We start from the raw sequence: 16,435 nt of genomic DNA, 5'->3' as shown, positions 1-16,435 counted from the left end.
CAGTGGGCATTGATCTCTCCACACAACCCCGCCGCCGCCGAAAGTGTTCCCCCCGCTTATTTACCGAGTTCCACTCGGGCCAGGTACAGTCAGGTGAAGTGGTACTTGACCTGACTGTACCTGACCCGAGTGGTACTCAAGAAAAAAAGGTTGAGAACCACTGGACTAAAGCATCTAACTGCCTTTAGGCATTTAAATCCAACATTTAGGCACCAGCTGCCTAAATCAAACCCCTGCTCAGCTGTTGCCTAACTCTATAGGCACCTAAGTTTCATGCACACAGACTGGGATCCTCATATGGGCGTTCCCCCACACAGCTCGCTTGCTGGATCCAATCCAGGTGCTCTGAGCACACCTAAAGCCATACAAAAAAGGCAGGAAGTGGCAGCGCCCCCTTACAACTGTTATCCCAGTGGTTAGAGTACTTTCTCAGGATCCAGGTTCAATTCCATCTTCTGCCTGATATGGAGCAGGGATTTGAACTTGGAACTTCCCCAGTCCCAGAAGAGTGTGCCTATGGGGTATTTTCAATCTCTCCTGTTGATGCTGTTCCACTGTGTATAAATAAATGTGTGCTGGGAGCAGGGGAGCTGGAACCTCCCACATCCGAAATAAGTGCCCTATCCACAGGGCTATAGAGTTATTCTCACTTTCTCTAGCCCAGTGACTAATTATTTATATACAGTGGAACGGAGTAAACAGGAGAAATGGAGAGAAACCTGCTGCTGAATACACCATAGTCCAGTGATTACAGCACACTCTTGGGGAATGGAAAGGGAACCAAGTTCATATTCCTGCTCCACATCAGACAGAAGGCGTAACTGAACCCAGGACTCTCACATCCTGGGTGAGTGCTCCAACCAATGGACACATCATCACCACCTGTGTTCTTTGCAAAAATGGCTTAGTCGCCTAACTCCAGAGGAGCATTCATAGTCATGAACCCGCTGCGATGATAGAAGATAAGCTCCTTTGAGCTTAAAGTTCCTTTGGCTCCTGGGCCCAACCCCTCTCCTCAATATTTCCTATTGGCTTGCCTAGGTAGGCCCCTGATCAGTGCTGACTCTTTTTTTAAAATCACATTTTATTCGCTTACTTCTCCCCATATATCGTATAGGAGGCCTAGACATCTGACTTCGAGCTGTAAATTTCATTAGATGGCAAGACATCTAAAAGTCTGGCACCGCAATGCTGAGCATTACAATACCTACATCCCTTTGGGGATCTAGTCCTAAGTGTAAAATAAAAGCCTCAAAACAGGGTGAGCAGATACCATTCTGACAGGTTATCTCCTGAGAAAGAAACTATAAACTTTAAAAGTACCATCTGGGCAGGATTCTCACTTCTAAGAGTAAATATCATGAGAGCTGTCTCAAAAGTACAACTGTAACAGCAAGAACTAGACCAATGCCAGAAGAGTGAATAAAAAGGGTTTTCTTTTTTAAAGATCAATAATCATGTTTAAACTGCTGGCTTGCCTACAGGATATGTCCAAAACACACACTTCAAAATCTTCAACTCAAATACACAGCATCCTAAAAGAAAGCTTTACGGGGTAGGAGGGCATGGGCTCCTCTACATCATTAAAAGCTTCTGGAAGACAGACTGTGAAGCAGGATTCCTCACTAAAGGCGCAATCTAAATAATGCTTTGTAAATGTACAACCTGTTTTGCACATATCTGAAATGGAAACATGCTCAGGCGCAGAGAGTGGAAGCTAACTTGTCTCAGATATGACTGTCTGGTTTAAAATCAGACACTGCATGTTGCCAGCAAATAGCTATTTTTACATGGTCCCCTTAATGACACACTAGCCAGGGACCAGGTGTCAAATGATAGAAGTGTTTTAATCAGAACCTTTTAGCATCAAGTGTATGGAAATACAAACAAATCCAGTGTACATTTTTGAAGCGCTAAAATTAACAGCTGAAAATATTTAAACATTTAACCCTCTGTTTTAAATCTGTATCCAAGTTTTCAACTCATGTTAAGCTTTAGTTCAAGGGCAATTGAAATGGCCAAGATGTTAAACTCTCAAAAAAGAGTTTCGCCCAATGGAAATGTCAGTTTCTTTCTTACAAGACTAACAAGTTACAATTTAAAATTAACTTGATGCACACACAGGCTGCACCAAACCTACGATAGTTCTCTTCATTTTAAAAAAGATGAGAGTCCTGTAGCTCCTTTAAGACTAACCAATTTCTGCAGGCATAAGGGTTTCAGCCCATGAAAGCTTATGCCCGCAGAAATTTATTAGTCTTTAAGGTGCTACAGGACTCTCGTTGTTTTTGCTGTATACAGACTAACATGGCTACCCCTCTGGAACGTCTCTTCATTTTCTCTTTGTTTCACATGATTTTAAATAATACAATGAATTGTGCCATCGTTTAGAAGTTAGATAAAACTAAAATTATGTACATTTTTAAGAGAGTCAACCCCACCATTATCCTATTTCAAACATTAAACTTTGTATTAAAGCTTATTGGAGGGTTTAGTTCATAAGTAAATCAAATCAGAAGTGTTTCCAATTTAACAGTTAAGAGTGCATCTCCATTATTTTCATGCTGCCAATTCTGATCAGTTTGAAATAACTGCAAAATGAAATCTAAATGCAGTCAAATTCAGTATTACAGTACAGCAAGATAGAAACTCTAGTGACTTTACAAGTACCGCCTGAAGATAACTATACAGCTCCTCTGATAGTATTTGGTAAAGGTCAAACTCACATATAAATTCCCTTAGGGCTTGTCTACACATGGGGCTTAGTTCACACTGAGCTGATGCACACTGGGTGGCGTGCAATATGTAAGCCACACTAACAGCATGTAGACAGAGCTGCTGCACCCTCTGAATTTGCATCGTGTACACATAGCAGGGGCTTGGTGCACACGAAGAATAAATCATATGGGCAGGTATCCCATGGTCCTTTGCTTCACTGCTGAGTCATGTGCATTCTGGGATGTTTCTTGTTGGTCTGCTTCCCCAAAATGCACAGCAACTAGTTGGAGGCCAACAGAATTCTGGGACTTGATGGTCAAGCCCCAGAAATCCCATAATTCCATTCCATCCGTCCCATGCTTCATTTCTGGTCTCTGTGTTTAAAAACGGGTGAAGGGCCAGAATTTGCCCATTTGCTCCTTTACTCTAATACATCAACATTAGCGCAGTATTGCTGAAGAAGCCTTACAATATGTCTCAGACAGCTGCTTCCAATCAATTTGGCTTCAGAGCAGCAAAAGGGCACACTGGTAAATAGACAGGCTGCTTGCAGATGCCACTAAGCAGTGCAGAATAGCAGTTGGAGGACTGTAGAAGAAGTCCACAGCAGCACTGCGTGCAAATGAACAATATAGTCTGCACTGACTCAACTTGTTTCAAATAATAGTATGCTTTGAAAGAGAACTCCAGAATTCACACTAAATATGGAGTTAGTGCCTTTTAAGGGTTTGCATCACGTGTACACAATCTTTTTCAGTCCACACTAAAAGGTAATCAATTTAAGACTTGATATAAGAGAGCCAATATTGAAATCAGATGATATCACAAACAGCAACATTATATCAAAATGTGAGATTATTCTCCAACACCAAATAAAAACAAGGCAGTTACACATTTTGATTACTAACCTTACGCAAAAACTGCAATGACTTTGAAAAAAGCAAAAAGATTTCAATGGTTATCACTTAACTGTTGCGCTTGGGGCAAACTGTTTTAAATAGACTGCTACAAAGCTTTCAAAAATTGTACTCATTGACTAAACTAAGGATGCCGCAAGCTTCAATTATACTGTACAGCATTAATGACAGCATTAGCATAAGAATATATCACTATATGTTAACTAAATACAAATACCTCCTTCTGCAGATTGTCTCAGACTACAAACTTGAACTACTATAACCGAAAAATAGCATGCCAAACAGAGCTGCTTCCACAGCAATCCCATTGTGTACCTTTAATTGTTTAAGCAAAAAACTTTGTATTCTCAGCCTTACACCTTGAGTTTAACATACCAATAACTTAAGGATAAAAAGGCTTTAAGAACACTTTAATATTTTGCATGTCTTCTCATTTTCTACATTATCTATAACCAGAGTTCTTCCATGGCAGCAATCCCTAAATTCTACTTACTTAAGTTACTTTTATTGTCATGAAATACCCTTTAATTCCTAGCCTCCCCAGCCCCTCAAATAAACACACATGTACAGATGGTAGTTTAAAATACTCAGTGACAAAGTTTAATACAATACAATGTTCCATTCCTACAGCCTCCTAAGTAGTAAAGAGGGGAAGAGACTCCATGCAATCAAAAAAATATATAAAATGTAAGATGAAAGAAAGGTTGGCAATAGAGGTGTGGCAAAATTAAATAAATATTTTAAAGTAAATCAATTTTTTAATTTGATCTCTTCACCACTCATTTATATTGCAGGTGTGCTTAGGAGCCCGAGTTACGGACCAAGGCCCATTTCACTAGTTAGTGTAAAAACAGCATTCCACAGATATAATGGCAATGCAAGTTTCTGGGAATAGAAACAGTTACCATTTGTCTGTTTTTTCAAAATAAACCAGTTTTGAGACTCCTTCTTCAATCCTTTTAGACGGGATTAGGCAATGGGACATGCTTTCCCAGTTCCCTCTACAGGCTAATGGGATGGAGAATAGTTTGTCAAGAGCATCTAACCCTAGAATCATTCCCCAGCACAGCATGGTAGCACAAACCACCTCAAAGTATAGCTTTTAGAGGGTTTTATGCAATGGTATTGCTGACTGGAGACAAAAGAGGTGCCATTTCAAAAGGGGCAACATTAATTTAGTTTGGTACTCCAGTATTACATTGGAGGGGGAGGGTTTGAGGTCTCAGTTAAATCCTCCTACATTAATGAGAACCTATTTTGTCTGAAAAGGAGTTGTAAGGGTACCAGTTAGGGATTAGTATAACTTTAATTCTCACTTAAGATCACTCCCTAAATATTTCCTTTCCTCTCTCTCCCCACCTACAAATGATGCAAAATAGAGTAATATAAAGAAAAAGGTAGTTGTGTACTGATTTAACATCTTCAATTAGAGTTAGGTTACTTTCCACATAAGAAATTACTGCAAAACCCTTGGGATGGGACATATGGGCAGGGCCACTTGCTGTGTAAGAATGCAACTTAGACTGTGGCTACACTAGAGAGCTTAGAGCAGCGCAGCTGCACTGATGTAGCTGCACCGCTGGGAGCTGTCTAGTTTCGCTGCTCCAACGGGAGAGAGCTTAGAGAGCACTTAGCATTAGAGAGCTGTCCCTTCAGCTTCCTTACTCCAGCCCCCGAGAGCAGCGCTAGCTATGTCAGTGGAAAGAGCTCTCCCGCCAACATAAGCGCAGGTGTGGACAGTGCTCTGTCAGCATTAGTTATTTCACTCGGGATAGAGGGATGGCTAATTCACTCCCCTGAACGACATAACTTATGCTGATTTAAGTTGTCGTGTAGCCCCCACTTTAAATAAGGTAGTTACTGAGACATGAGCCTAGTGACTATCTGAGCTATCACAAATGCGCATCTTCAATTAAACAGTCTAAACGGTTATTTATCTTAAAAATATCGCTGGCCGAAGGTTCCAATTTTACTTAAAATTAAGCTCCTTCAGTTTATACTCACGAGTCTTTTTTTTTATTCTACTTTAAACACAGTAAGCAAATTTTGATACTATTTAACTGGAATTCTGCAAACTGACACCCACTAGGTGAAGTGTTCTGACTGTTGCGCATAATGGTGCAGCAGCCTGATGAATTAACAAATGGTTCTAACGCTACAAAACTAGGTAGGAAAAAACATGTACTTACTGCAAGGGCCTTAGAGAGTTTGGTTCTGTAGTTATTTAAAACAATTGCAATAATTTCCGTATGAGGCACATAGGTGAGGGCATCCTGAAGGTAAACTCTTCTTACTCGAAACAAATCTATGGCATCCTGTAAGGGAACCTGGATTTGAGAGGAGAGAAGAAAGAAACCGACTGTAGAAAAGCACTGAACTAGGAAGTGTCAAGTTAGTCTACCGTTACACAGCATCCAAACAATTCATGATTACACAAATGCTTGCTAAAGGGAAGAAATTTTTTTTTAAATACAGATTCAAAAACTGAAGCCAAAGTTTTCAAAATAAGTGCCCCAGGTTTTCAGAAAAGCTGGCATTCACTCTCAGCACACGTTTTGGGGGGGGGGGGGGGGGGGGGGGGGGGGAGAGACCACTTATTTATTTAAGCACCTACTTTTAGATAATCAAGTTTGAAAATTTTGGTGTTGGATCCCAAATCATTCAGAAAATATACAGCTAGACTAAAAGTTATAAATAAAGGAAGGTTACTTGCCTGTAACCAGAATTCTTCAAGATGAGCCTCTATATACACACACACACACACACACACTTGTGGGATCAAGTGGGACCTGTGCTGTGAGCTTCCAGGATCTTCTGGAAAGCAGTATCTATTGGGGCCCCTTGCCCCTCCCTCTTCCTCCCATCCTAGAAGGTTCTGAGGCAGTGGTGGGCAACCTGCAGTCCATCAGGCTTCTGAGTGTGGCCCATGAGACATTTTATTAGAAGTTGCTCACACACATAAAAGAATCATACAAGAAGCGCACTGATTTGACAATTTGTCAAATTTTTGGCAATTAAGTATTTTTGTAATTTTTATGTTATATTATTGTAATATTAAGTAATTTTGTAATGACTATTAATTAGTTAAATTAATCAAGATTATCGGTAGATTATGTAAATTCCTTAATTTAATTAAATTCACACATACAATATTTTTTAATATGCCAACACTGCATAAGCCATGCTTGCGGCTTCAGTCTACTAAGCACAGCAGTGTGCTACTGCCAGTGGTCATGTGTGGTTGTCCTTACCTATGTTACTTTTGCCAGTAATCTGCCCTTAATTTTATCATGGATCGCTTTGTGTTTAAGTGGCATGATAGAGACGGAGGTGAATCAAGTGCAAGATCAAAAGGTACGGAGGAAGATGTAGCCATAGAAGCCGTAGCCAAAAAGAGGAAAATAGGTGACGAAGGCAGAACAGTAAAAGAGAGCTGGGAGCTGGCTTATTTTGTTACTGAACAGAAAGGGAAGCCATTTTGCTTAATTTGCAACAAGATGATATCAGTTCCCAAGAAATACAATGTTCAGAGACATTATGAAACACTCCATTTCTCTCATGTAGCAAATTTTCCGGTAGGTTCTCCCCAACGTGCTTGACAACTTTCAAATCTGAAGGAAGCCATGAAAACACAGAAGCAGGTACTTAGACAAGCATTAAATGAATGTGACGCAGTGACTTTGGCTAGTTTTCATATTGCTTGATTACTTGCAAAAAATGGAAAGCCATTCTCAGATGGCCAATTAGTGAAGCAATGCTGTAATCGAATCCTTAGATGTTTTATTTGATGAACTTAAAAACCAAGAGGAAATTATCGGACGTGTTAAATGTCTGCAACTCAGCAGGCGTACTGAGTGAGAGAGTGAACGACAGAGCTGCTGATCTGGAAAAGTAGTTTTTCATAATTATACATTCAAGCGAGGCCATCAGTATAGCGTTAGATGAATGCAAAGATATTAATGACATTGCTCAGCTCTGCATCTGGGTTTGTTGTGTTGATGGTTATCTAAATGTGACAGAAGAATTTTTAAATCTCTTGGGAGTACATGGGTGATCACAAGGCTCAGTTTTTTTCGAGGCATTTACTGAATTTTTCAAAGAGCATGGATTACCTTTGGAAAAAATTGTATCAGTTACAACAGATAGGTGCCCGTTCTATGACAGGAACACACAATGGATTGGTGGCTTTCTTGAAAGCTTATGTACCTGACGTATTTGGTGTGCACTGCATAATACACCAAGAAGTGCTCTGTGCTAAACTTGGCAAGGGAGACAGACTGAAAGCTGTAATGGACAAAGTGGTACAGATTGTTAATTTCATACGCGCTCTCCCCCTGCATCACTGTCAGTTTGTGGAACTTTTGGAAGAAATTGAAACAGAATATGGAGATCCCATCATGCACACTGAAGTGCACTGGCTAAGCCATGATAAAGTACTGGACCGCTTCCTGGTACTTCTACCGACTATCAAGCAGTTTCTTGCTCAGAAATCTCAAGCGTACCCAGAGTTAGAAGATGAAACTGGATTTTGGATGCGTCTTTTCTCGCAAACATCACTGGTCACCTGAACACGCTGAACGAGTCATTGCAAGGGAAAAATCACCTCTTGTCCACACTAATTGTTAGTGTCAGAAAATTCATGCTACAGCTGCAGTTGATGTCCACACAGTTTCGTCACATGACTTCACTCACTTTCCAAATTTGAAAAAAATGCTGGACAAATGCTCTGATCAAGGAAATGAAGAATATGATCTATCAGTTCACTTGGAAGTGCTGTCTACACTGGCAAAGCATTTTGAGAACCGCTTCTCTTCGCTAAATGATCTGAAGCCCTTCCTCTCGTTGCTTTCAAATCCATTTGAATTTGATTTGAACCAATCTGTCATAGTATTTCAAAGGCTTGGGGTTGATAAAAGGAAGTTTGAGGAAGAATTACTTCACATTCGTGCCCTGGATGAAAACGAAATTAACCAGCTGAAGAAGGAAGGTATACGAGAATTTTGGAAGAACATCCCCGGGCAAGTTCTACAGCATTGCATTGCAAAGCTGATGTCAGTCTTTGGCTCAACGTATACGTGTGAGCAGACATTTTCTGCTACAGGACACATCAAATGCAAGAAGCGCAACAGACTAACGGATGGAAAGCTCAGTGATGGATTGTGATGCACCTGCACATCCCTAACTCCTAATCTAAGAAAGTTTGTGGAGGACAGATCCAACCAGACCTCTCATTGAGTATGATGTATTGTAAGGAAAGTGTAAATAAATACTTGTCTTTGCTATTTGAAGTTGATGACAATTCTATTAATATATGAACGAATAAGCATTTTCTATAACTTGTTATGAAATATTTGGCCTGTATTAAATATATTTAAGCTTATTCGTGAGGGCAGGGTTGGTGCACATGCCCAATTTCAATCTTGCAGCCCACTGAGATAAAGGAGGGCCACTCATGCGGCCCACTTACTAGCCTAGATTGCCTATCACTGTTCTGAGGTATAAAAGGGAGAGTGGCCCCAGCAACCCCTCAGGGTTCTCATTGTGTCTAATTCCTTACATTAAATTTAGGCATTCCTAATCTGACACTCCAAAGATATAGGGAAGGTGGGTAAGGAGTGTGAACATGTAGAGGCTCATCTCAAAGCTCTCCGGTTACTGGCAAGTGACATTCATTTCTTTGAGTGGCCTCTGCATGTTCCCACTTGTGGAATTTTAGCAAGCAATACAACCCTCAGGAAGATGGGCTGAGGAGTTCTAGGTAAACAAAGACTGCAGAGCTGCCAAAGAAGCATCAGCTCTGGATACCAGATCAAAAAGGAATAGAAGCAACAGATCTTGCTCTCCCAAAACTGGTCTTAATGAGGGAACATTTTTGTTAAAAAATACAGACTGCAGTAGCAGTCATGCAACATGATGCAATGAAGCCAGCATGAGGACGTACCAGAGATGCTGCCATTGTCCTGGATGAGGATTGACAATTCCAGGAGGTTGAAGCTCTGCCACAAGTCAATGATTCTGTGATAATTGTGAAACACAGTGCAACAGTTGGACAACCTTTGAACCATGAAAAGTTCATTGCATTTCTCCAAGAGATTGAGAAACTTGTACATAAGCTTTGGCCTGCTATAAATAATGACCAAGTTCTCTGAATATAACAAAATATGATACCTGCCCTCCCTGAATGTAAAGGAAGCCCAGGGACTTAAAGCCATTTTAAAGGTCTGAAAGAAATGGAAATCTCACACAGAGACAGATAGGATGAACATCAGGGTGTTATAGTACAGTCGGACAGCATTTTGCCTCACGCCATGCAATACTACTGTCCATATTATATGGCAGATGACAAATGTCATTCACACTATGGTCCGGAAACAAACCTCAAGCACCATTAAGCTTAAGTGATGGACGTCTCAACCCAGAGGCACAATTGTTCCTTCCAAGATATGGGAATTAAAGCTACATTTACTGAGCCCTTCTGATGTGCTACGCCAACTGCTCCACTGGATACAAATGCTCTATTGGTTCCAAGGAAGACTTGGTAAAGCTAAGGATGGGCACCGCCACATATTTCTACTACCTGTATAGGAGGCTACCAAAGACACTATCCAATCCTAGACACTGTACTCCATGGTGGAGCCAGAAGCAGACCTGAAATGTCTCTCTCCTGGCTCAGAACCAGGAACAAGTTATAACTGAAGGGAGATAGCTCAGAGCCCAATAATTTTCTAATACAGTGGTTCTCCAACTATAGGACAGGCCTCCCAAGGGAGGCATAGGAATGTGTCAAAGAAAGTATGAGCTGTGTGCCTTTTTTAAAAAAGAAAACGTTTGTAAGCCCCGGGTGGCTAGGTCTCATGCAGAAGGGCCGTACACACAATGGAGGCAGGGATTAAGGGGACAGCCAGCACCTCACTGCCCCAGGGCTGACAGATGGAGTCTGCTGCTCAGGCTCTCCTCCCCTACCCCAAATCCCTCACCAGGAGGGCAGCCCGGGCTCAGGCTCCCCTCCCCCTCACCTCAATCCCTCACCAGGCAGAAGCTCAGGTTCAGGGTTTTCCTCCCCGCCCCCACCTCAATCCCTCTTGGGAGGTAGCCCAGGCTCAGGCTTTCCTTCTTCCTCCCTCCTCTCCCCAATCCCTCACCAGGAGGCAGTCGGACTCCACCTGTCAGCCCCAGGGTGGCGGCAGCAGCAGCACACAAGTAAGAGTGACAATGAAGCGCTACGTCTGCTGTGAAAAGTGATCTCAACGAATATCACTTTTTACAGTGCTACCCTTACTTCTGTGCTGCTGCTGGTGCAGCGTTGCCTTCAGAGCTAGGTGCCTCGCCAGCAGCTGCTGCTCTCCACTCTTCAGAGCTGGGTGGCAGTGTATGTACTTGAGGGGTGGGGAGAGAGGGAAACAAACAACTACAGACACAAAGAACGGAGGCCTGATCAAATAAGTTTGAGAACCACTGTTCTAATACAATTTCCTCCTTTAAGAGATCAGACAGTTCCATCAGCATTTTTATGTCAGATTCAAGGAACATCAGAGTGGTTTTAACAGCTTTCATATAAAGTTCTAAAACTAAAATAAGACATAGACCACTATCTTCCCTGCAGTACTTGGCAATGCATCGTTTAGTTACCTGAAGAAAAAGCATTCCAGGTATTTTTTTGCCTTTGCATTTGAGGGTTACCAAAAGACTCTGAACACCAGGCAGTCCTTTCTGGAGCATGAGAGGGATCCTGTGACATCATACCCAGTTTCTCCTACAAAGGCTGTGTAGCAAAGAAATCTTCAGATATATGAATTTCAGAAGAGAACTGAAATGGATCTAGTACCCTCAATCCTAAAGGGAGCCTCCAATCCTGGCATCAGCTCTTAGCCTCATAAATCTGATTCTCGACAGCTAAATTAGCCCACAGGAATGGGCTGGGAGTCCAAGAGTACTTCAGCAGTTCTTACCCAGAACCAAGCTCTGTGGATTCAGATCCTTAGGAAATTGAATCCAACAGCCAGAGAGCCACTTTAGGCTAGTTCTTGTAGGTCAACCTGTCCAAACACAGGGACTCAATAGTGTCTAGACTGAAATGCCTCTCACACGCAGGGTGCAAGAGGCAAGCAAACCCACTCCTATGGGACAATCTTTGAAGCTGACACTTATTCAGCTCCAGCTTAGTCAAGTAGACCTGAGGAGCCTTTCCATGGCTCCTCTATGCCCACCCAGCATGCCTTTGTCTGGACATCTTCTCAACTCTTTAAGAGAAAAACCTGATTAACTATAACCAAGGTTGCCTCAAAAGGGCAGGAAAAATAGAAACAGAAAAAAAAGAAAACCCAATCAGGAAAGAGTCAAGGACACTGTGTGCAATCCAAACCCTACTGCACCCTCGTCACTTAGAAAGGAACTGAAGGGCACTTGAGGTCATGTCCCCTTTTATGCCCTCAGAACCCTCCAGTGTGAAGGGAGAAGGCAGCGTGAGTGGCCCCAATAGACAATGCTTTCCAGAGGCTCCAGAAGTTCATGGCACAGGCATCTTGATCCCACAAATGAAAATATGCAGAGATCACTCAATGAAATATGAAATTTTACATAGTATTTTGTTTTCTTGTCTGGAGATTGGGAACAGACTCAAAGCACCTTTGACTTTTGTCATCTGCCATCTTATAATTGGGGGATCTGAAAAGTAGAAAGCTTGAAACCCTTCAGATGGCTTTCCCACATGCTGTAAAACACCCACTTCAAATCTAACACAACCAACAGTACTTGGAAAGCTTTAGAAACTCTTATGTAAAAAAGAAACCCATATTATAAATTTAAAAACAAAAAGCCAGCACGAGAGACGTCCAAGAACACAAATAGCATCTCATAACTCCACATACGGGTGACAGAAGGCTCCCTACTGCTTTGTCCATTGGGTGGATTGCTACAAATTGGTTACTGACACCACAAGCAATAATAAGTAAGCATGTAAAGAATGTTTTCTTTGTCACCTACTCATAAGATCTGTGAGCTCCCTCACTAATAGAAAAAATTTACTGCAGTTAGGAACTATTTTCAGGTTTTGTAACTCCAGAAATATATATAAACAGTCTGTGGGCTCAAGGAGAAGGAAATACAGATGTTTCAGAACAAAATAAAAACTACAGAGACCTTTGCAATATCCTGTTCCTTCTCCCTGAAGCACAACTGTGTTGGAGGCCCAGTACAATTTGAGTTGCTTGACCTCTGTCCTACAGGTTTAGCATAGCATTCAATTGCTTGCTTGGCTATTCTGACCCCTGTAGCATGACATCTTTCAGTTGGCAGAGACTGAATAATAGTATAGATGTCTCCGTTTCTGCATAGCACGGCACATAAGACAAAATACAGATACTGTATGCTTGCAGCTACACATAGATAACGGTGATGGGAACAACAAGTTATCCTTGAACATCTGGGGTACATTGTTTTATTGCCAAGGGGCATATTTTTACACCGCCCCTCCTATCACCAGATGTTGTTTTGATGACCCCAATTATTATGGTGAGAATGGAATGTAATTAAGGGTGGAAACCCAATGTAGGTAATTAGCATATATGACAATGACAGAGATAATTAGGTGAAGGTTGTTTATGGAAGGGTATAAGTAGTTACTACTTAGACAAAGGAGGGCGCTCCATCAACACCTGACTCCGCAGGAGGTGCTGCCGGCTGGACAAGAGGATCCACTGACTCCCTGGCGGTGCCCCTGAAGAAAGCCGTTCCTGTATACAGTCTTCTGAGTGACTGCTTAGCTCTCCAGGCTTAGTGAGTATGATATATTGTAGTTAATTTTAGGTTTTGTATCTAACTAGTATATTTATAGAAAACCTTGCACATTAAACCTTATTGATCTGCAAATCGGGCGTACCATGTCTCATTGGTATCCACACTGATCACAAAGTGACCAGAACAAACAAACTGTCGTATGAAATTTAAAAAATACCACCAAGGGGACAACCTGGGGTAAAAAAACATGATATCTCCCTTTGACTGCACCCAGTACAAAGGCATGAACTATTAGAGATACCAGAACCAAGCATCTGACCAGCCCCAGGACAGCCAAATCCACTTATTCACTGCCTTTTTTTTATGGACTTAAAGTACAAAATAGTTTTTCTAAGACAGACTTTCTTCATCGATTTCCTGGGGAAGAAAAGAACATGGAAATGGAAGAAGCAAAGTTAGTGTAGAAAGTTGTTGAATTTTAGTGTCCTTTGTTTAACACACACTTGACTCATTTGGCCAACATGACTGAAGTTTTCTCAGTGCCTTTGCAGAGTTCTGCTGAGGGCTTCCCTCACTTTTTAGTCTATTCACTAGAGAGAAGTACAATTTAGACAAGGGCTCTCAAATTTAGTTTCCCCTATATATCCTATTAAAGACGTTAAAAGACGTTAACTAGGCCAGAGCAAAGTGGCTGAAGCAAAAGGGGTACAAAGTGGCAAGAGCAGATTACGACCTTTGATGTCTGTTGCTTCTGTTGTAACTAATGCTGCTGCTCTATGGATTTTCTAGCCACCTAAATCCAAGCTGGTGGAATATGGAAATATCATTCTGTCTACCCAGTCCCAAATTTGTGCTGAGGAAGGAGAGAGAAGGCGGCAGTTGCTGGAGACACTTCTTTGCTAGCCTGACACCTGGGCTCTGGTAAGTGATGGTCTTGGTAACTTCCTCTGAGTCAGAATCTAGAACGTTGAGACCCATCATTCCCACCACCCAAGCTGCTCAAGCCTGCAAAGGGTCAAGGAGCTCTTCTTCAAACTTGAAATGTGAAGTGTGGCAAGCAGAGTAAACTATCCTTGGAATTGTGGAAAGCAAAGTGGGTTCTTTGATCCTCTACTAAAAAGACCTTTCAGCCATTTCAGAGTGAGGGGGGAGGATGCTGAAAGATTCTGTAAGTGTCTTGACTGGCAGAGAAGAAATGAAAGAAGAGCCAGAGAGCAGACACCCCATATTGTTCGCTGATTGGCAGGTCTGAGAAGACAGGCCTAAAAGTTAAGAATTTGTCAGTAGGAGAACACAAGTACTTTTCAGAAAGGCTTTATTCCTATTCAAATCTGCATTCAGGCTCTGGATTTTGTGTTCTAACTCTGTCACAAGCATAGCTGCTGCATAGCACCCTGTGTTGCATACACTGCCTGCCTCAATTTCCACCTCTGAGGTGGACACCTCTAGCGTTTCCCCTCCCTCCCATAGCTCGGAGTTGGTGATGTGGCTTAACCCTCTAGCCAAATCACTAGCTCTAACTTAACCTCTTCGGGGGTAGCAAAAGTCCAAACAAACAGTTCTTCCATCTCACCAGAGCTTCTCTTCAGCCCACCTTTGGGGCTAAGTTCTTTGCCCCTTCCAAGCTATCTCAGGTCTTTCCTACTTTGGGATTGAGTGCTGATTTCCAGGCTGCTTGCCCAGAGTCCCCTGCTTCTCCCAAACCTTACTTCACAGACTTCCACAGGAGCCCAACTTGTTCCCTGTAGTTCCTCTACCAAGCTGAGTTATCTGTCATTTTGAGGTGTTTATCAGGCTGTCACCTGACCCCAATTGGTCCTACTCCCTTAGGCTGGGAGGCAGCTAATTATGTCACAGGCTGAGCTGACCTCCTCTCCTCTTAAAGGGGCCAATCACTCTGTGACAAACTCCAATAGTTAAGACAGAACATACGGTCTTTATATTCCATGTAAAGGGAAAACAACTTTAATCCTAGCACAATAGGACCAATTTTACAATTAATTTAATATAAAGTATCTAATTTTCTAGTTCTACTTATGCATTCTTTTAAGGATTGGAATCTTATGCTCTCCTTTCAGAGAAGTGTAGTGGTGCCTGTATAATTTTTTCTGTGAGGGAAAAGAGGGGTTAAGAAAAGGCTTCATCTCAAGCCCACCCAGACCTACTCAGCAAGAGAACACTTCTTCTGTTTACTTTCCCATGGATTCACTTCTGAGGTCTTAACTCTGATTTGATCTTGACTGGCAGAGTTTAAATTAGGTTATACGCTCTGTGGAGCAGGGGCTATTCTGCTTCTCTGTGTTTGTACAATATGCAACAGAATGCGGCCCTGATCCTGATATTATACAAATAAGTTAGTAAGTATCAACAAAATAGCAAGCAAAGCATTAATCAAAATAAGTGATGCAGACACATACCAGCAACATGGGAGAAATGTGGTTATACAGCTCTTCAGACTGCTAGCACAGAGTGCAGACATGTAGTGTCTAGAAGTGTGTATTTTGACGGTGATATGGCAGGATAGGAAGTGACATGCTGAAGTAATAGATACAGAACACTAAATACAAGAGTGGAAGAGAACAAGAACATAAAGAAGGGAGAAATAAAAACCAAGCTGAGGATGAGACCATAGACAAACCAATACTGGGTCAGAAGAAGGGAGACATCAAAAAAAGAAATTAAATACAAAACAAAGACAAAGGAAACTAAGTCCTCTACTTAGTGAGGAAAGGAGAGCTAATAACTAATGACAGCAAGAAGGTTGAGGTATTTAATGCCCATTTTGCCTCAATCTTCACTAAAAAGGTTAATGGTGACAAGATAACTCAAAATATTAGCAACAAGGGGGAAGGAACGCAAGCCAAAAGAGGGAAAGAACAGATTAAAGAATATTTAGATAAAAATGAGATGTATTCAAGTCAGCAGAGTCTGATGAAATTCATCCTAGGGTATTTAAGGAATTAGCTGAGGCAAATCTCAGAACCATTAGCAATTATCTTCGAGAAATCTTGGAGGACAGATGAGGTCCCTAAGAACTGGAGAAGGGTGAATATAATACCAGTCTT

The 16,435-nt window shown here is 41.7% G+C and overlaps 1 protein-coding gene across 6 annotated transcripts in view; it reads right to left on the bottom strand.

Moving 5' to 3' along the window:
• Positions 1-16,435, bottom strand: part of PRIM2 (DNA primase subunit 2) — a 294,044-nt gene that overhangs the window by 230,890 nt on the left and 46,719 nt on the right. For all 6 annotated transcript variants that reach the window (XM_067565537.1, XM_067565536.1, XM_067565538.1 and 3 more), the window contains exon 7: positions 5,825-5,962. In XM_067565537.1, coding sequence (XP_067421638.1) covers positions 5,825-5,962 — 138 coding nt within the window. The remainder of the gene's footprint in view (positions 1-5,824; positions 5,963-16,435) is intronic.

The sequence above is a fragment of the Emydura macquarii genome, unplaced genomic scaffold (assembly GCF_026122565.2).
Source record: "Emydura macquarii macquarii isolate MOO-44397 ecotype Brisbane River unplaced genomic scaffold, CSIRO-AGI_Emac_v2 contig_2680, whole genome shotgun sequence".
NCBI lineage: Eukaryota > Metazoa > Chordata > Testudines > Chelidae > Emydura > Emydura macquarii.
Note: the sequence above shows the minus strand (reverse complement) of the source record. Positions and strands in the feature narration are given on the sequence as shown.